The sequence below is a fragment of the Strongylocentrotus purpuratus genome, unplaced genomic scaffold (assembly GCF_000002235.5).
Source record: "Strongylocentrotus purpuratus isolate Spur 01 unplaced genomic scaffold, Spur_5.0 spur5_contig_827, whole genome shotgun sequence".
Taxonomy (NCBI): domain Eukaryota; kingdom Metazoa; phylum Echinodermata; class Echinoidea; order Camarodonta; family Strongylocentrotidae; genus Strongylocentrotus; species Strongylocentrotus purpuratus.
Window position 1 is genome coordinate 343561 of NW_022145532.1, and position 21713 is coordinate 365273.

Sequence of the window (21713 nt, forward strand, 5' to 3'; positions counted from 1 at the left end):
TATAAAAAAACCACACGCCAAATTAACATGATCTAATTAACATCAGCTACATCTTTTGATGAGTTTGACAGATCAACTTTAAGATAAACAATGAACGTCAGAAATATTACCCTAGCAAGTTTGGACATTTGTATAAACATCGTCACACTGACTTAGGCTACTGAATAGTGAATTAGATTAAAGCCTAAATAAATTTAAATAAATGTCCAGTGTTCACTCTCTAGAGTCTAAAATCTACTCCTCTACTCTAGTCTCCCCTCACACACAATCGAGATTCTTGGTTAGATATTTATCTCTTTTCCTTAATACATAGTTTAGTCTTCGGTGCTTAACTTGCCATAATCATAGAGTTCTAGTAATCTAGAATATTTACTTTGATATCAACGTATACTTCAGCTCCAGTACCCGGGTGCACGATGCGGGATCGTACTCGTACTCGTGTATCACGCGCGCCAGCCGGGCCGGGTGGCTGCGCTTGCAGTACTTGATGGCCGGTGGCCGTGCTGAGCGAGCTAGCTAGCCTGCTCGAGGTACGGTATCCTCGACACTTTCATCAGGTGTAAAAAGAAATAGCGAGGCTCTAATTACTCAGTTTTTTAAAATAATAATTATTAGATTCCTATTGACTGATTAATTCATTCTTTTCATTTTCACTTTTGCACACCAAGCCAGTCAAAAATCATAAAACACCGTTTTGGGCTCCAACTTGGGATGTGCAAGCAACTCGGCTGCTGACCAAGCCAAAGCCCATACAATTTGAAGATATAGACCCTAATGCCTTTTCTGCGGGGTAGTGAGCACTTTTTTTGGGGGGGGGGGGGGGGCCTCGAAAATTTGAAAATTTGCTTCCCCCTCCCCTTTGAGCGCCAGGGGGGGGGGGGCATCTCCCAAAAAAGGTAAAATTAATGTGTTTTTACATATTTTTTCCTGGGGGGGATCCGCCACTGGTTCTTCGATCTCCTCCATCATCATCATCTTCTTAAATCTCTTCCTCTTGCTTCCTCTCATGTTCCTTCCTTATTCTATTCCTACTTCTTCCTCAACTTTTTTCCTTAATTTTTCTTCTTCATCGTTTAAACAATCTATAAAATATTTAAGCATAGATTATCACAGCTATAGACGTATTTATAAGCCTATATGCACCGAAAATCTCTCTCTCTCTCTCTCTCTCTCTCTCTCTCTCTTTATCTCTCCCTCTCCCTCTTTCATTTTTTCCCATTCCCTCTTTATCTATGTTTCCTAATTTTTAATAATACTTTTTCCCTTTTGAAAATGTTCTTCTACATCTACATCTAAGGTGGCACTGGACAGGACCAATTGGTATATACGTCCAGATTTCCGTGGCATCGTAAACTGTCAACAAACATCACAACTGAGGGTGCAGAGTTCAAAAATCAAAATAAAAAGGTGCTCATTAAAATACAGTGGGTTGCAGACATCATCTGATGTTTAGATGAAATAGAGCCACATCGACGCTCTTCCAAGCAATTACTCTTCTTTCTAATATCATAGGCATGCAGATCCAAGGATAAGTTATGATGAATGATTACTAGGAGAAGGGAAGAAGGAAACGAAGAAGAAGGGAGGGAGGAAAAAAAAAGAAGGAAGGAAGCTAAAGAAGTCAATCATGCAGCTGCGCAGCAGACGACAGCATTGAAATAAATGTTGTTCAGGCCCTCTACGACAAACCCTTGTTAAGCTGTTGCGTAATCTCCGTAGATTCTACCATACGAATATGCTGAACTGCATGCGAATTTTTGTGATCTGATGCCCAGAATAAAACTCGGTAATAACTAATGACTAATGATTATTATTTTGAAGTAACCTTGATCCCATATTTGAGTTATTATTGTTCATTTCTGAGCTGGTGGTGGTTTGCTTTCGTTAATATTAATAATTATTAATGTTTGAGATGATGCCTGCGCCTGAGCCCTAACTGGCCGCTGACGCTGGCGCCTGGCCTAGTCGGGTCGTGATGCCTCGGACTCACAGTCACAGTGCAGTGCGTTGCGTATGTTTTTCCCGGTCGCGCATTCGGTGATTCCAATTCACGTGTGCGAGTACACATACATGTACTGATGTAGACCGAAAACTTCAGTCTCTCTAATCGTCGGTTGTTCCACTGAGACTACGTCTGGCTCCACTAGACCTCCGATTATAGAGACTGAAGATTGTCCTATCGGGACTGTACGGAACCAATGGTTCGGTTCGGCAGGACCGCGATGAATGAGATATGCTACGAGATTTTCACTCTTTACATCCTCACACATGCTGCAATATGACAATAATTAGAGTCTAATTAAAAATAACATATAGAGTAGAGTCTCCGGTTTGCGGCATCGTCCGGTTTGCGGCCAGGGGTATTTGTTTTAAAAATAAAATGAATATGACTCGATAATAATCATTGAAACCTACCGCGGATTCCACGGTAAGTTCTGCTTTGCCGAAAACGTCCGTAGCAGGTGCTCCTGTCGGTACGGAGTATCCGTCAGCGATGTCGGAAATCTACGGCACCAGTCGCCGATGAAAATTCCAGCAGGTGCTAACTTTTAAGTTAAGAGATCGAGGCATGACTAGATCAATATTGTAGCTCTATTTGTCCGATATTTGTCCGATTGGAGGTGAAATTTGATGTTTTTGTGGAAGTATGATGGCTGTGGTCTGTCTCCTATCGCAGATATTTTGATTGTGCCACCGCATGGCCAGTTGCATGGGGTGGCCGCAAACCGGCACGTAATTACGTGTTTTTTCTGGTTTGCGGCGGGGGGTGTTAATACACACATAACATGCGTGATCGTGTATGATGGTATGTGTGCTGATGTGTGTACCCGCTATGACCCGATAGTTTCTAGTAGTACGTACCCCCGTATGGGATGATCCATTCGAGGAAAAGGTGAAATTGTTTAAAACTTGACAAATTTACCGTAGCAACAGATAAACATGAGAATTTGGGTTACCCGTAGTAATTTGGTACATGCTTTCATCGTGACGTAGCGCATAAAGCTTTGTGACGTACGCGTGCCGCAAACCGGTAATGCGTGCCCGCAAACCGGGGAACTCGAAGCATTTCGAAACGTGGTCAATGCTGACCACGCTGTGGGTCAGTTAGGTTATTTGTGACTTCTATTTAATAAGTAAGTATATGGACTCTTTATTGAGGGTATTGAAGTATTCTGTGAGTATTCCAATAAAAATAGAATCGGCAGTTCCCGCCGATCGGCCGCAGACCGGAGCCACTACTCTATATAGCTTATTTGACTTACGATAGCTTGCTCATTTAGATCCTAAATTAATGATTAATCCGAGAAAGTCTCGTCGTCAACATTATCCTTCTTGGTTTTAGTTGATGAATATTAATTTTTTCTTTTCGAACGTCCAATAGCTACCGTAGCTACATACGAGTCGGCCCGGCTTGACCAACGAACTCCCACGAAATGAGTGCTCTGATTGGCCATTGGCTATGTTTTGGTAGGTGGACCCGGAAATATATCGGCCGCCGGGTAATATTTCGAATGCATGAACGTAAGTGCTTCGCGGTTCTGAGGAACAAATTGGATAATTCATATAAGTAAGTCCGAAAATTTCACATTCTATAATAGGTTAGCAAATTTTGAAAACTGTAATTAGGAGATATATAGACCGACCTAATTTACATCTGATTTAGAAATCAGGAAATTAGATCTAAATAAAGAAAATCGGGGGAGAAATGTCGGTAACGAAAAGCTGTTACGCTGTGGCTCTAATTTACCCCCACGGTACGAGATCTCTGGGTTGCCATCTGTATTGGGGAATGACAACAAATGTCAGTTTTATTAAAGAAATGACCCAAATCAGATGGTTATTGCTGTCTAGTACTGATGTAGCTGCATTTACGCATTAGTATTGACTCTCTATGCTTTGCTGGAGTGGTACTACTCTTGTTAACTCCAGAGCCTGCACATTTTATTGAAAAGTAAGGAAGTAAGTCTAGGTCTAACTTATATCTAGTAAAGTAATTACAATTTGACTAACAATGCAATGTTTTTCAAATCCTCAGCTCTGGGCATCCGTTCAACCACTTGAAATTATAATAGAAGTCTTTGAAGTTTGATGGGAAAAAGGGTGATTCGTAATCCTAACCCAATTCATCCCATGTTATATGTCGTTGATTCAACATGGCAATGAGGAAATACGCTTGTGCAGCACATATCGCGCATTTGAACTTATCTTCGCCATGTTAAATCGACACAGTACCAGATTATCAACCTAAATTTCAAAATTTTGCGAGTGAGTGAAGCAATTGAACAAAAATGACACTTAAACTCTTAATTCAGCGGCAGATCCAGGATTTCCCAAGGTGGGGGGGGGGGGCAGGGCGCGACAAACCCGCTTGCCCGACGTCCCGGGGCAACCAAATTGAGCCGTCGGGCAAGTAAATCAAATTATCACTTGCCCGATTCGGGCAAGTGATACTTTTACAGTAATTTCCTAGTGTCCAAGAACTCTACCATTCACCCGTCAACTTCTTACCCGTCGTCAAAATCCAGAAGCAAAAAAGCGATCGTTCCGAGTTCGAAAAAACTTCACAGACAGCTAGCCAGCTCAGCTAGCTCAGCGCGCATGCAACAGTGACACTTCAAGCCATGAATGCCGCTCCGCCTCCACGCACGGCCGGCCGTGAGCTAGCTAGAGACAGCTAGCGCGATCGTACCAGCTGCGAGCTTATTCGCGCTCTCTCTCTCTAGCTCTGCAGGCCGCACCGACAGGCCTTTGCTATTCTCTGATTGCCGATTGGTTGAATCACGCCAAATATGACGTCATTATTCTAGGGAAATGAACACGTGCGAATCGGAAGGGAATAAACAACAGGGATTTTCTAGTAAGTACAAAAAGTCAAATGTTTGATATTTATTCATAATGACTGTTAATGATTGTGAACATATTATTTAAAACTCGCTGCTCATATAAATCAGATGAATGTTTTTGTCTCGTTTTCAATTTATTACTGCGGTCTCAAGATCCGACCGAGCGAGTCATTTTGATAATAGTATCGAGACCCCCAGAATATAAGCCGTTGTTGTTTTGTTTTCATGGTTTTAGCGACGTTGTTTAGTCTAGTTTTCGCATACTTATCCGAGATTTATCGTAAAATATCTTCAATATTATTATTTAGTAAGAATTTACAAATTTTGGCATGATATTTATAGCAGTGAATGATGAAATAAAAATGTCCGTACTTTATTTAAAATAGTTGATTACCCATTATTTACATGACGTTTCTTGATGGAAGAGTTGACCCAAATTACACTGTACATGTATGTGCATTAATTTGCTATCTAAAACACTAACTTATCATTACGAGATAATAAATGCTTTAACCTCGAGTCCTTTTTCGCTTTAAAGTTTTGGGCAAGTGGAAATATTGTTTGGGCAAGTAAATTGAAAACCCACTTGCCCGACAGGGCAAGTGGTGAAAAAAATTCTTGTAGCACCCTGGGGGGGGGGGGGGGGGGGATCAAAGCCAACAGCGCATAAAATGTGAGCTTTTCTCTGTGTGCATGGTCCAGGGGCAGAGCCGGAGCCCAAGATGTTCTTGAAATTCAGCAATTCAGAACCTTCAAGATAACCATCTTGAAACACTCTCTTACCTTTAAAGGACAAGTTTATACAACAGATGCTTGTCTTGGGAAATACTTCTACCTTTATGGATGGGGTCCAGGAGGCGGAGCACTGAGAAGCTCTCACATTTTTGCAATTTAGAACATCAAGATAGCCCTCTTGGGCGATAAAAACTCTAATCCATCCCTTGAAATTTAAATTGCACTGCCCCTATTGCTAAAGTTTGTTGGAAATCATTTCTCTTTCTCACAAATTGTCTCCTGAGGACAATTTTATAGAACAAAGATTTGTTCAGGCTGCATTAAATAATCATGCTTCATAAACACAAAGTTTGATTTCAAGCAATCATCTGTTTTGTTTGTTGATGCATCACATTGCATTACAAATTCATTTAGATTACCCATAGCCATACATGTACATATACAGTGTATGTATATAATGCTTCACATTTATATATTTTTTCAACCAGCATTATATCAATTTCAAACACATACAAGCATTTTACTATTGAGCATGTCTAATATATTATATTCCGAAAATGTGCTAATGTAAATTTGGCATAAGAATTAGGCTAATAGGAATGCATTGATATTCTATTCATAAGATCTCATGAGAAAGCATATGTACAATTAACAACCTTATTTCATTTTTGTTTTTACTGTAAATATGACAATATGATGAGTCTGCAGACATATGCCTTATTCTTTTTTTACAATAAAAACTAAATTGAATCAAATTCTAATTTTCAATTTGTCTTTAACAGCATTGGGAGATTTTTGTGCTTGGACACCTGTCTTGTCTTTGCAATAGACCAGCTTCAGTGGTATGCTAGATAGCACACATTGATGATGTCAGGACAAGATGGCCAGAAGGAAAAGAGAAAGAGGCCGGTACTCGACCCTAATTCCCTGAAACCATGGCATCAAATGGTTGCTTCTGGCAGTGGTGCTCTCATCACTGCTATTACAAGTAAGATTTTCCTTTATGGGACAGTATACATTCTAACTAGCATATTACCCCCAAAAATGCTTCTATTCACAGATTATCAACAAGTTGCTTTATGATCAATTAAGGTCAGGCATTAGTAATTACTAATTACATAATTATGACACTTTGAGAATTCAGTTTGCATTTTTATTGTTGTTTTGAAATGTCACTGTGAATTGGCAAATATGCCTGGTGAGAATTAAACCAGGGTTTCAAGATCAGGAACATACCAGGGTGAGAATGGAGAAAACTATAGGAGAAAAAACCCTGTTGCTCCATTGTAAGCCTTCTTAATACATGCTCTTATTCCGCTAGGTTTGTTACAGGAACCACCTAGTTCCCTTACAGAATTGACTGATATTTATCTTTATTCTTCCAGTTAAAAGTGAATAATCCACAAACAATTACAATCACGTTTGAAAATTTAAAAAAGACCCCAGAAGAGTATATATATATCAAAAAGAACATATCAAAAAGAACATATCAAATTGATTTAATCATAAATCATCGGCATCAATGCATCACAATCTTGTTCCCATCCCTATAATGTTAAGCTTCTTTTGCATTACTACATTATAAAAATGCAGGTTTTAATATACTGAATAAAGAGTAAATTGCATCTGTGCAAGTGTGCATAAAGGACTAAGACATCTCATGAATATGCACTAACAATCATTCACTGTCATATGAAATGAAAGAGTCACTAGAATTGTAACTTTTAAAAATTATTGATACCTTCTGGCAAAGTTCATTTTGATGCCTATGCTTTGAGGGGTAGCTCACTTGCTTGATAAGTGCGTTACATTTGAATAATTCTTCATCTCTCACAGTGACCCCACTTGATGTAGTGAAGATAAGACTACAAGCTCAGGCAAAACCTATGAAGAGTGGTAAGTCACTAAACCTTCATTTCACATCTGTGCCCTAGGAACTATTAAAGCCCCACTGTCCTACTTGTAGCTACTTGCTCCCTCTATATAGAAAACTTCCCCAATCGGTGCCTGTTGGTCCCCCATGATCCTCTTTTTCTTATGTTATTCGAGAGCTGAGTTAATGAGATAGCCACCTGTCAGTGACCTCGCTGTGTGGTCTAATTCCTTCTGGCCCAGTAGTATTGACGGTCTTTAAAGTAGTGTGTGCCTCAGTTTTTCAATTAAAACAGAGAAATCAAATCTGAAACACATTTCTCATTAAGTAGTTAGAAGTAAACTTTATAGCTTGTGTCAAGCTAATAGTGTAATGCATTAGAATCTTACTCGTGAGATTTTTCTCTACAATTTAATGAAATGATGGAATTCATTATATATCTTTCTACTTTCTTTTGTTTATTATAGATCTTTGAACTTTCCTGAAATGTAACATGTCATTGGGGGCCCTTTTTAAAAATTATTGTTCAATTGCCTCACATGATATCCATTCTGAAAGAAATGTCTCTTTTACATTGTATAAAATGAAATATGAGGAGTTTGGTTTAAAGAAAATTCATTAAGGAATAAGTCTTGATTCCCATGCAAAATGTATTTTTGTTATGTTGCAAGAGTTTTTACATGTCACAGGAAACTGTTTTGCCAGATTTAGAAGTGATGGATTTAAGTGTGAGATCACTTTCCTTTCTTATCAAATACATATCCTAATGTTGATGAACTGCTCTGTCTCTCTTAGGTCAGTGCTTTTTCTACTGTAATGGTCTTATGGACCACATGTGTCACTGTCTAAATGGCTCAAAACCAGGGACAACTGCTCCGTGGTACAAGGCACCCAGCAAGTTTAATGGAACATTGGTATGTCCAAGATAGGTTGTCACTTGGGTAATGTAATCACATTTACGCAAATAATAATAAAAAAATAATTTAGAATTGAGTCATTTTATATGTTGGAACAGATGGCAAAGTAGTCCAGCACTACATCACATTGAAATTACCACTCTAGCCAATTTGAAATGCCCATACATATAGTGATTACAACTTTAAAAAATTCATAACTTTCTTATATTTAGTCAGATTTAATTAAAACTCTCATCAGTTTGCTTCTCTGAGTTTAGAGTTCTTATTCATTTGGGTTGGATTTCCCTTTAAAACAGATTATTATTTTCATCATTACATGTAGCTGATTAACTCATCTGGTGGTATTTATCAGCATTAATATGGGTATCAAAGTTGAACTTTTGAGAATGAAAATTGTTATTTTTATAGTCATTACTTTCCAGCATTTGTAATTTTTGGTGGCTTGATGCACAATCATAAACTAACTCATCATTTTTAATTTTTTCGTTTTTACAGGATGCATTTGTGAAGATAGCAAGAAATGAAGGGATTTTCAAGTTGTGGAGTGGTCTCTCTCCCACTCTGTAAGTTCAACTTGTCTTTACTGTATTTAGTAGAATCATCCTAATGTATTCAATGTGTTCAATGTATTCAATGAACTATACAGCATTGTATTTTTTCCCCTGTTTAATATCATCTGCGATCATTATGTTGACTTCCTCTCTTTCTATCTTTTCTTCACTACCCACCTTCTCTGCCTACCTACCTTTGGTCCTCTTCTACTCTCTCGCTCTGTCGACATCCTCATCAAACAAAACTTATTTTATGTAACATACCCAACTACAGCTGTTATGAATGCAGTTTACAATTACTGTAGCACTGTCTATGATTATTAAGTTTATGATTTTTTCTTTTTGTAAATTGATCTGTAAACTTTTACCAGTGCAAAACAAATTTTTGAATGTACAATAAATACTTGAATACAAATAAAAAAATACACATATTTAAGGTAATACTTTTTTTACTAGTATTTTCCTTTCTTGCCGTAGTTTGATGGCGCTACCTGCAACTATCCTCTACTACACCTCCTATGACCAGTTAAAGTATCGTCTTGACTACAAGCAGGGAGTCAAAGGAGAATTCTGGAAACCCATGCTGGCAGGGGGCGGTGCAAGATGTAAGTCTGACACTAAGAGATATTTGCCTTTTTTATGTTGCAGAAGAGTTTTTATGAGATACTATCGTTATAGCAACCAAGCGGATAATGTTAATAAAACCATATTAGTTGTTTAAATCAAGTACTGTTAGCTAATACAATGATAATTACAGTGTTATTGATATAGATTTATTGTATCTCAATCAACGATTTCATTCGTTATTGTGGGATATATTTTATTCAGTCATTCTAAGAACCTTGGGTGAATTGACAAAATAGATAGCATTTTAGTGACTAGTGAATAATTAGATTTCCAATATTGAATCTCCCTTTGCCTTTTTCTTAGTTATCCCACATATTTCTATTAAAGGCATTTTGTAGATAGCAAGTCTTGAAACATTCAGTGTAGTTTCCTGTAATTCTGTGAGAATTCTTTCTTCATTATTGTAATTGACATAAATTAAGATTACTGTACAATTAGCAATTGCAGTAACTGCATTGACTATCCACTCCCTTGTTTCATCATCGCAGTATTTGCATGCACAGTGATTGCCCCGCTTGAGCTTATACGCACCAAGATGCAGTCCCGTCCTTTCACCTACGCAGAGATGATAGGGTGTGTCCGCACGGCTGTCTCAGAAGAGGGCATCATGTCTCTATGGAGGGGATGGAGCCCCATGGTCTGGAGAGATGTGCCTTTCTCAGGTTTGCAAAGAAGATTTTGAGGGTTCAGTGACACAAAGATGTAACTTCATATTTTGCCAAAATGAGTATTTGATAGTAAAATGTTCAGAAAAATGTGGGCTTAACTCCACCCAACACCCCATTTAAAGTCAATGGCGAGTGAAACATAGACTTAGCTCCTTAAGGCCCAAGTGCTCAGTGACACATAAACACTTTTTCTCAAAATGGAGTTACGTCTTTGTGTCACTGACCCCTCAATTTTTTGTATTGGTAGTGTATGCAAATTAACAAAATATTATAGTTCCCAATGTCTTCATTATTAAAGGAATGTAATGCAATCTGCCTATAGATTGACCAATATTTTGTGAAGAACCTTTTTATTTGAAATTTGGAAGACGAAATAAGCCCAGTTGTATAGAGATTTTATATGATATCAAGGACACAAGTCACACAAACCGCAATTTGTGGTATAGAAATATCTTATTATTATTATTATAATCTAACTCAATGAATTTGTCAGTGATAACATGCCGTCAATCCATACTAAGAGAAGTGGCTTTCAAAACTAAATGGGGGAGGGGGGGGGGGAGAGAGGGAGTATAGCTTTAACTGTGAAACTACCTTTAAGTGGAGATGGAAGTGTGATCTTCAATGGCATATATTCAAATTTAACGTTGAGAGTGAAGATCAAAGAGTTGTTTTCAAGAACAAAACTGAACTCAAATGGAGGAAAAAGAAATAAAGAATGGACAGTACTGTACAAAATTTACTTCTGTGTACACAATCACTTCATAGTGTCTACAATATATATCAATCCCCTGTTTCTTTCTCTTTATTTGTAGTTATATTATGGCTGAACTATGAACCTCTGAAGGCGAGAATATGTAAAGAATATGGTCTCACAACTCCAACATTTCCCATAGCATTCTTCTCAGGAGCTTTTGCTGGCACAGTAAGTATTAGTAACTAGTAATTGATATTATAATTCTATTAACAAGTATTCTCTAAAGAAGATTATTCAATAATCCTGAAAAGATATGAAGGATTATATATAGGGATCAAATGTAGCTATCTAAAATGTCTCTACCACTGAAGTTGATGCAGTTTACTGGGTCTCATGTTGTGTTCAGTCGCAGGTGGAATGTGTAAGACAATTGATTCAGTTTTCACCAGTCTTTTACCATGATAAAATGATTCATTGTCATGAACATCAAATATTGAATGCCAGATAATATGCCAGGGATTTTTTTCTACTACATGGTCACCGTGAGTGCATATGGCAATTACTATAAATTAAAAGGCTTTCGTCATCCTACCAGCAGCCTTTTCACACACAGCTAAAATTCATCGTTTCCAGAGGTGATTAGAATCACTCAACAGTTTTAAACATGTTTATAGAAAAATTTTCCCAGTGTGAACATCGTTTATACGATGTTGGGATAGATACGAAGTCGCGATGCATACGCCCCTAAAAGCAGGCTGCCGATACGAAGTTCGTATCTAAAGAGCTTGACATTTTGTGTGTGAAAGGTTTTTTGTGTTTAACGTGTTTAAACTGGATGGAGCGACCGCTCTGTTTGATATGGCCTGACCTTCAATGCGCAATGGCACTACTGCGCATTTTACGAGCAGTAGTTAATCACGAAACGATTAACGATCGCAACGAAATTTCTGTGTGTGAAAGGCTCGTGATTAGTTTAAACACGTTTCAAACACGTTTATACTAATCATGTTTATAGAATTTTAGCTGTGTGTGAAAAGGCTGTAGGTCCCCATTTCTCTCCTGGGTATGGAGTGGCAAATACAATTAGATTAATACCTTACCTAAAGATATTATGAAGGAGTTCTACATACTGTTCCCACTAGATCTTGGGCAGACCCATGTGACCTGTTCCAATTTGTACATGTATTTCTGCTTTTCAAATGTTACCAGTTATGTGTGTTCTTTTTATATGAAATGCTCATTTTCTATGTTTTGGAGACATATTTGCTTTGATTGCTGTATAAATGTTGTTGTAGGTGGCAGGAGTCCTGACACAGCCCTTTGATGTATTAAAGACACACAGACAGCTGGAGATGGGGGAGATTGGAGACATGAGAAGTAAGTGAACATGGCATGAACCAAATGTGGATCAAGTATTTATAATCCAGAAGGGAATATATTTCTACTGAAAATTTCGTCGTGAAATCAAGGTGGTCATTAAACACTGCTCGCATGCACTGCACGACAGCACTAAAACAAAACTGAACTTTGCAAAAAAAATGAAATATATGTATTGACATGCAAGTAGGCTTGGGAGCGAGCGCCGAGTACCCGGTTCTACCCGATTCTGAAATCCAGAACCGAGGAGTCGACTCCAATCTCTAGAGAGTCGATTACCCGAGCACGTCGGTTCCGAGACTCCCAGACCCGATTCTTCGGCGCTGGAGTCGATTCCACAGCACCAAGAATGAGAGCCAACTCTCTCAAAGCAGAATATGCAATGCGATCTATGAGAGCACTGATACACACATTTGTGTGTCAGAGTAAAACGTGTGTGCATGTGGTCGGCAATACTGCTGTGTGTTGTCTGTAACTCTGCAAGTCATCTGCCCTCCCCCCCATCCTTTTTATGCCTCCGCCACCGAAGGTGGTGCCGGAGGCATCATGTTTTCGGGTTGTCCGTCCGTACGTCCGTACGTCCGTACGTCCGTCTGTACGTCCGTACGTCCGTCCCGTTTGACCGTTATCACAATATCTCAAGAACCATTTAAGATTTAAACTTAAGACTCGGGAATAGTATTTATCACCATAGGAAGACGATCTGATTAGATTTTGGAGTACGTAGGTCAAAGGTCACAGGTCACAGAGGTCAACTTATGAAATTCCTTGTATTGAGTTTGTTAGCGCGATATCTCAAGAACCATTTGAGATTTAAACTTCAAACTTAAGGATAGTATGTATCACCATAGGAAGACGATCTGATTAGATTTTGGAGCACGTATGTCAAAGGTCAAGGGTCACAGAGGTCAACTTATGAAATTCCATACATTGAGATTGTTATCATGATATCTCAAGAACCACTAGAGATTTAAACTTCAAACTTAGTGATAGTGTGTATCACTATAGGAAAACAATCTGATTACATTTTGGAGCATGTAGGTCAAAGGTCAAGGGTCATAGAGGTCAACTTATGAAATTCCATACATTGAGATTGTTATCATGATATCTCAAGAACCACTGGAGATGTAAAAACTTCAAACTTAAGGATAGTATGTATCACCATAGGAAGACGATCTGAATAGATTTTGGAGCACGTAGGTCAAAGGTCAAGGGTCACAGAGGTCAACTTATGAAATTCCATACATTGAGATTGTTATCATAATATCTCAAGAACCACTGGAGATTTAAACTTCAAACTTAATGAAAGTGTGTATCACCATAGGAAGACAATCTGATTAGATTTTGGAGCACGTAGGTCAAAGGTCAAGGGCCACAGAGGTCAACTTATGAAATTCCATACATTGAGATCGTTATCGCGATATCTCAAGAACCACTGGAGAATTTTCACTTCAAACTTAATGATAGTATGTATCACCATATCATAATATCTCAAGAACCACTGGAGATTTAAACTTCAAACTTAATGATAGTGTGTATCACCATAGGAAGACAATCTGATTAGATTTTGGAGCACGTAGGTCAAAGGTCAAGGGTCACAGAGGTCAACTTATGAAATTCCATACATTGAGATTGTTATCATGATATCTCAAGAACCACTGGAGATTTAAACTCCAAACTTGTTTAAATTGCTCTATGGCGGAGGCATCATTTTCGACTGCGCGCAGTCAAAATTCCATCTAGTTTTTTTCTCTCGTGAGCTGATTTATGAGATTTTTGTGTTTACTCTTTCTATCTCGCCTTGTCTCCCCCTTCCACTAGACATCGTTTAGTTTTCTTCCCCCAAATAAACATAAGTTACAGTGTCCTCCTTTCTCTATATCTCTTGAATTCTCCTCATCAGGTTTCTTTTCATTCTTTCTTTTCTTAAAGAATAAGTTTGACAGGTCTACATCTACTTCTCCCTCTCGCATTCTCGTTGTTATCAATTATCTTTGTTTTCAAAACATTTGCTGCATTATGTTGCCTCGTCTACTTCCCAGGAACAAATTATTTATGTTCAAGTAATTCAACACTACCCCCAGGATTACAAACAATATCGACTAGTCTTCTTGATAAGACCTGCTTGTAAATATAATTTGTCGACTCTGACGGCATTTCCTTTCTAAAACGTATATTTAAATGTTCTTAGTAATTATTGAAGTATCAGCATTAATCAAGTGATATTTCATCATTCATGTCAGACACAAACATGACTTTTATTAGTTGGTATGAAGTGACAACAACAACATTAAAAAATATTGTTTTGGCATTAGCGCAATCTCTAACAGAGGCTGAAAATGCAGACTAGTATTCCCCATACCAAGATCTAGCGCCCACCCTTATCTCTTGTTTATTTCTATTGTGCGAGAGAAAGCACATGGTTGTAACCATGGGAATGGGGCTGGGGTCATTAAATTGACAAAGTGCTTGGGTTGTTTTGGGCAGGCGGTCATGTTAGCATGAGTTATTTATAAATGTCCTTTCGTTTAAAGCTCTTACTTTGTCTTAGATAAAGATAGGTCTATGGGCGGAGGGCCGGGCTGGGCAAGTTTCGGATATGATATTTCATTTATTTTAGGCAGGGAATCGGTCAGAATCTTTAGTTGTACATGACAACTTCTTAATCTAATAATGATTAATGGATTGTTTACCATAATACTAATAGTGGAAATCATTGTTCTGCATTTCTTACGTTTTAAAATTGCAATTATGAGTTGATTATTCCATGATTCTACATTGACGTTTAGAATTTAAGACATGTTTTTTTTTTGGTTTATATTTTTGCCAGGAGTTATTGATTTATTACTTTTTCAGCAGTGGTCATGTTTTTGAAATTTTCGATTTGAATAAAAGTAGTAAAATAAATCATTTTATAACTGTTTATAAAGCTAGGTCTGCACTTTAATCTTCTTTTTTGTAAACTTGGAAGTTCTGTCAAGCTGTCTCACCCTGGATTTATCACCATTCATCTCTTGTTTGCTTGTAATGGTAGAGATATCATGAGACAAATCAGAAATAAACACAACACCAATTTACACTCACATACATTCATACTTTGTTTAAGACGACACACAGCGCTAACAGTGCCACTGCTGTCGGAACCGAGAGAGCTAGCTTAGCTCACTTCTACCAGGGACATCCCTGCTTTGATATTGCTCTGTTTCCATCATTATTGCCGCGATATGTGTATACTTTTCGTGAATAGAGGTATGAAATTAAAGCTTGAATTGTGATTATTCTAGCCATGTTTATTTAATTTTGATAATCATTTTTAAAGTAAAGTTTTCACAAGAAAATCAGATAGTTGTCGTGATAATTGCACGCTGCCCTCATTACTATCAATGCAGTCCCATACACTCGATTCTGCGTGGAACCGACATACACAGTAAGTACAGAGTATGTATGTGTGTACTTGTGTGTGTGTATGTGTGTGTGTATGGCCTTTTAGTACATTGCAAATCTGGCAGCCAGCGGGAGCCGAATCCGCTCGGAACCGAGGCCGAGAGTGGGAACCGAGATCGGTTCTCATCAACAAGAGAACCGCCCAAGCCTACATGCAAGCGTGCAAACTTCAAAGTTTTTTTCAGGACTTCTTTATAAATATAGCAAGTTTTTCCTACAAATTCCGAGGACATTATTATGATACCATTAGCTTTGATTTCAAGTCATACAAACTGTAGGCAATGTCGTTGTAAAGTAGTTTATGGTTAAAATCAATTATCGTAAATAGATTTTTGATGCAATTAGCTGAGATATATTGAAAACTTCCATTTTGAGATGATCTTGTAAATAAAAGATTATTTCAATTGCACCTCATTTCTTCTGCTCTTCTTTTGAAATGGACTACTGTATGTTTCTTGTTGACACAATATGTTCGGTTTAATTTGTTGTTTCAGGATCAAAAGAAGTGTCAAGTAGCACCTTAAACATCATGAAGAGGTTATATGCTGCAAAGGGACTGAATGGCTTATATGCAGGTAAGTCACACTCATTTATACAATCAGTGAGCTAACCTACATCTTTATAGTCCCATCTGATGGACTTTGTTATTAAAAGGGAAGTCCACTTTAATATTAAATTGGGTTTAATAGAGGCAGAAAAATGAGACAAACAAGTCTGTGAAAGTTTGAGCAAAAAATCATACATGTTCTAGTTTTATAAAGAGATGGTCACAAATTCTTGAAAGAACTTCAGAAATCAATAATTTTCCATTTCTTATTGGATTTTGCTTTAAACTTTCACTAATTTGTTTCTCTCATTGTTGTGCTTTTATTAAAACAAACTGTATATCAGGGTGGATTTAAGGATGAATGCTGTACAAAAGGGCACTTAGGTTTACTTTTTTTTATAATGCAGGATCTTCCAGTTAATAAGAGCCTTTTATCATGCCTCCTTCCTTAGGGACGGATTTTGTTTTCTTGATAATTAAACATTTTAAGTTTATAACATCTTTTATAATTGTATTGAAAGATAACAAAATAAAAATAAAACAGAAAAGATATAAATTTGTTTTAAAAGATAGATTTTTTTTGCCTGGGTCCACTCTTTGTGTTTATACCTGCTATGGCAATATCTCTTGTATTTTCTCTGTTGACAGAAATTGGTACATGTATGTCCTTCTCCATCATTTAATTCTTTTGCTTTTACAATATTCCCTCTTGCCCCTGTCTATAAGACACTTTCATTTTCATTAAACACGCATCTTTTGTTCTCTGGTTCAGTTTTTAAAGATCAGCAGTAATGTATTGGCGGTCATTTAATTCCAATGTAAACACTAGACACATGTCAGTTCCTCTGCTATGTCTTCACTCTATTTTGCAGGTACTTTACCCAGACTCTTCAAGATAACCCCAGCTTGTGCCATCATGATCGGCTCCTATGAGTTGGGTAAATCAGTCTTCCTCGCTGACGTCAAATGAGAAGAGTACCGGACCTGTTTCACAAAGCATTTTTTCAATGACCAATGACAAGTATCAGTGACAAATCTGCTGATAACCAATCAGAAGCAAGGATTTCAGTAGCTTATAACAACAACTGTCATTTGTCACTAATGCAAGTTTTGTGAAACACCCCCTGGTAGACACTCCTATTCATTCTCAAAGATGTCATATCTCCAGATAGCTTCTAGCATCTGATATCACTTGATATTGTCTAAATCATGATGCCTTATCAGACGAGCGTCTGACTTAACCATGCTGATGGCAGACATCAATGTTATGCAGATATTATTTTCATTTCTCTTTCTTTAAAAAATGATGTACTCTTTGGGGTAAATGCTTATCTTTGTTTGAACATTAAAGATCATAACCTGCACATGATCCTTAATTCTTTATGCTTTTTTTCAAAATGTACTCACGATGTGATTTGGTCACAAGAGTGGTTCCCAGCATTCTTTTTTTATCCACTGTTTTACGCATGTTACAGGTCACACTGACACACTGCTCATAAGTGGGCCTATTTTAAGTTTTAACTATTAAATGGTAATATTATGATGCAGAGAATGTTTGTATTTTATTGATAGATAATACTCCCGGCTTGGACAAAAATCTGCTTATGATTGATAGTATTAAAAAAAAATTTTGCTCATATATTTTGTCATTTAGTTTGTTTTGTGTGTGCATGTGCATGATTTTAATCTAATGCATATGCACAATGAGCATTTGATTATATTTCCTAAAAGTGTATTTAGTTTTGCTTTATAAGTTCATCGGTTATTCAAGCAAAGTTATTTTGTTTGTGTGTCTATCATTTCTTATTCCATGCATGTGTTTACAGTGATGAAGATTATTTTCATGGGAAATTGACCCGAGGCTGTGGATTTATTTTCTAAATCTCCATTTATAAGGAGCCAATGAGAGTCTGTAAGAAGAGCATGGATTGTATATTGGTGAAAGATATCTACAGATATGTATTCACACCAAGGTGGAGGATGAAAAGTGTAACAGTTTATTTCTTTTTAGTTGTCATTTGTTTGTATTTTGATGCATTTAATATCGACCTATGTGGGTTTGACTTAAATTGAGATTATATCCCAAATTGACTCAGTAATTCAGGAGAGGAATATGCACTGATTTACTGTATTTTAAATAGAGATGGTCACATGTTGTTCAAAGAACTTATTTGATGAAATCATCTTCTGGAACCAGAAGGGCATTAAATCCTTTAAATCATTCAAATATTGATTTAATGCTGTTAAACCATTGACTAATCTATTTTTAATTGTTTTCCTCCCTCTTTGGGCTGATATTTCTCATTTGTGAATGCTGTAATATTTTTTATTCATTAAACATTTTCTTTTCTAAAAAAACGGTAAACAAAAAAACAAAACTTTTTTAAAAAGTCGACCGTAGATTTCAAGATTTTTGGGTCGCAAAGGGCAATACAACATCTTTTCTCTTTTACGCCTAATGGTGATCAACTCTAGAAATGATGTTGAATCTCATGTTTTGTAGTTGCAGTGGAGATTCATCGACTCTCTCTCACTCTCTCTCTCTCTATTTCTCTCCCTCTCTCCCTTTAAGAATTCTCATATTGAATATTTTAATTTCTGGGATACCGGCTCATGAAATGTGCTGATGTGCTATGTTTTGTAATCTTTAAATTCTGTCTGTCTTTAAATTAAATGTGTGTATAAAGGATCAAAACGCTTTGTCAGATTCTACATTTGAAATTCAGCCCTTACTGTTGGCACTTCATCTTGGCAGTTGCCTGTTTTTTTTTTTAAAGTACCAGATTTCTCATTGACAGATGAATTTGATGCAACGTAATGATTTCATATTGTTTATTGGTCATATATTTGTGGTGGTGTTCCTCTTGGTATAATGAGAGAGAGGTGTTATTATAAAAAATGAACGATGATTTGACCCCACATTTTCTTGGAATTGTTGCAGTTCTGGTAGTATATACATGTATTTGGACCCAACCTTGGAGCACAGACTACCTCTCAATGGCTGTATGTCAAATTTGATGACAATGCAATGGTTCTATTAATAGCCTCATGAATTATAGAGATTAGTGAATGGCAATAAAACATTGAATTATTTACTTATTGGTAAAATGATAAAATGAGAGTACAGAAGTAAATGCATCTTTGTGTAGTGATATATTATATCACTATACATTCAATACTGAAGCATATGCATGTCCATGAACTTAAGTTGAAGAATCCATCCACCAAAAATAAGCATGTCACCGAAAAATGTCATATCACAATTTTATAGTTCTTGCCTTCTTTTAAATTTGCAGATATGACAAGGATTTTTAAAGAAATAAGTTGTGTCTGGAGATTAAGAAGGATAATAACAAAATTGATGGAAATGTGTTTTGTTCAGAAATGTACGGATATTTTATTGTACTTTATTTTAAATCATGTTTTTTGTATACTTAATGTTCTGCCTGGTCCATGCATTTATATTGAGAATATGTACAGATATTGTAAATTACAGATATTGTATGCCCAGGCAGGGACTTGGCAACAATGTTGTGTGTAAACTATGATCGTATTTAAAATCATTGATCTCCATTTGTGGGAATAAAAAAATAAAAAATCATCATTGTACTTTCTATTAAGTTGTGCTTGTGTAATTTTTTCTGGTTTGATAGTTGTAATGATACAATAACTCCCACCAAAGAATACTTCCTCATGTTTTTCCCAGTAGTTGGGTAAAGATTATCTGGAAATGATCATTTTAGTACGGCAGAATGTTGCCCTGCTAAATTACTTGTTGATAGATAAATTTAGGACCCTTCGACTCAGTTGTGAACTCAGACAGGGGTGAGGAGAAACAGGGAAGGAAGATTGGAGTAAGTTGTTGATAATGAGCTTCTTTTATAAGGGAAGAGCCTCCTACAGTTCGTCTTCATTTTCTTTGATCCCTGTCCTTTCACGAGAAAAAGTGAATATCCTAATACCAATGATTGAATGCAGGAATTCAGAGAGGAAAATAAGGAAAAAGGTCAGAGAATGATTTTAAAATGTAAACGGCCATCACAACGCCGTCATTCATGACTCGGTCATTGCCCACATTTAGGCCAAAAAAGCGAAACATTTCAATTTGCAATATCATGTTACAAAGTGAAATGTCTATAAGCATAATAAAACAGAACAGAAGTAACCAGAAAGTGAGCAGGTAGAATAGTTAACAATGCAAGAGCCTTCTTCAAATGTTTCAAATGCATTTGAATTGGTTTCGGAGCATCTCCATGAAATTCATATCAAACTTCATTCCGGAATATTAATTCTATTGAAAAGAATCAACCATATTCTTGGGTAGGAAGTTTGGAAGGAACTCAGAGAATGTTGAAAGATGAACAGAGATTTCTGTCACGTTGGTAAAATGTGATAAAGTGCGGTATTCTGTATAGGCCTATTCTTTATAGGGGCATTTCTTTTACCATTAATAATGACACTAAACATGGCTCTAACTAGATCTAAGCCTGTTTCATAAAACTTGTTATCAAATGCTAAATTTCTGATTGCTCTCAGCCAATCAGATGTCTTGATTTCAGTAGCTTATAACAGTTATTGCAACTTGTTACTGGTAACAAGTTTTATGAAACAGGGCTCAGATTCATTTTTTGAAACTGATCACCTATTTTGTAAGAATAAGAAAATCATTTTCTAAGCAACCTATTTAGCACATAAGTAGAGCAGAGAGAGAGAGTTCGAGAGGAAGGTAGAAAATAGGGAGAGAGTTGGGCTATAAATGTGTATATGGTGTGGAAATCAGAGTACTTTTCAGAACTTCCCTAGCTGACTTTGAAAGTTTGAATGATATTTTAGATTCTTAAATTATCATTATCCTTTTTGGTTATCCTTTTTGGTCATCGCGCGCACTTGCCTGCTTAGCACATCTTTTTGTTATCACAGCAATTGATTCAGGTTCGTGACTGCGGCCGGTTGTCTGAAAGTAACACAGGGTTTAGAATATCACCGCTATTGCGCGAAGATCAAAATTTCAATCTATCAGAAGGAAACGTATTCGGTGAGCTCCCGTTCGTTTTCAACAGGCAAATAAAGATGGATTCTATCGAGTTACTGAATGATACAATGAAGAGGTGAGTACTGATAAAAATTTGATAGTTACAGTATGATAAGAAGCAAAATAAAAGGTGTCCTGCTCTCACAAACGCCAACGCGTCGACAATTTGTATGTTATGCCTCGGAGTTGACCTGACCTTGCCCACCCTGCTAGCCGCCCGCTCCCCTGGCCGCCTGGTGTATGCCTGGCTGGTGGTGCTTGCGAATGAGGCTGAGCTGAGCTGAGCTGAGCCGTATCGTCGGCGCAATGACAATGTTACTACTACTAGATTGACTTTATGAACAATGTAAAATTGGATCTACACCTTGAACTACACAGGGGGTTATGTGGCAATTTGTTCA

At 37.1% G+C, this 21713-nt stretch overlaps 3 protein-coding genes across 3 annotated transcripts in view; 2 read left to right on the forward strand and 1 right to left on the reverse strand.

The window, feature by feature from the left end:
* Positions 1-443, reverse strand: part of LOC115922967 — a 31021-nt gene extending 30578 nt beyond the window's left edge. Inside the window, exon 1 of the mRNA XM_030982821.1 lies at positions 374-443. The gene's annotated coding sequence lies outside the window, so the exon portion shown is untranslated. The remainder of the gene's footprint in view (positions 1-373) is intronic.
* A 1264-nt stretch (positions 444-1707) lies between these two features.
* LOC115918553 (solute carrier family 25 member 40-like) lies at positions 1708-19896 on the forward strand. Its single transcript, XM_030982833.1, has 11 exons — positions 1708-1786; positions 6362-6567; positions 7416-7475; positions 8248-8366; positions 8865-8932; positions 9398-9525; positions 10036-10209; positions 11031-11140; positions 12208-12289; positions 16228-16308; positions 17153-19896. Exons 2-11 carry the CDS (start codon positions 6444-6446, stop codon positions 17248-17250), a joined length of 1044 nt encoding a protein of 347 aa, XP_030838693.1. The 5' UTR covers positions 1708-1786; positions 6362-6443; the 3' UTR covers positions 17251-19896.
* Positions 19897-21255: 1359 nt separating this feature from the next.
* Positions 21256-21713, forward strand: part of LOC100892299 (protein zwilch homolog) — a 40892-nt gene continuing 40434 nt past the window's right edge. The window contains exon 1 of the mRNA XM_030982845.1: positions 21256-21388. Coding sequence (XP_030838705.1) covers positions 21351-21388 — 38 coding nt within the window. The 5' untranslated portion in view covers positions 21256-21350. The remainder of the gene's footprint in view (positions 21389-21713) is intronic.

Excerpts from the sequence above, each read along its gene's own strand:
- LOC115918553 (XM_030982833.1), top strand. The coding sequence starts at position 6,444 with ATGATGTCAGGACAAGATGGCCAGAAGGAAAAGAGAAAGAGGCCGGTA. Across the intron at positions 8,367-8,864 it reads GCAAGTTTAATGGAACATTG|GATGCATTTGTGAAGATAGC; the intron begins GTATGTCCAAGA and ends TCGTTTTTACAG. Across the intron at positions 11,141-12,207 it reads CAGGAGCTTTTGCTGGCACA|GTGGCAGGAGTCCTGACACA; the intron begins GTAAGTATTAGT and ends ATGTTGTTGTAG.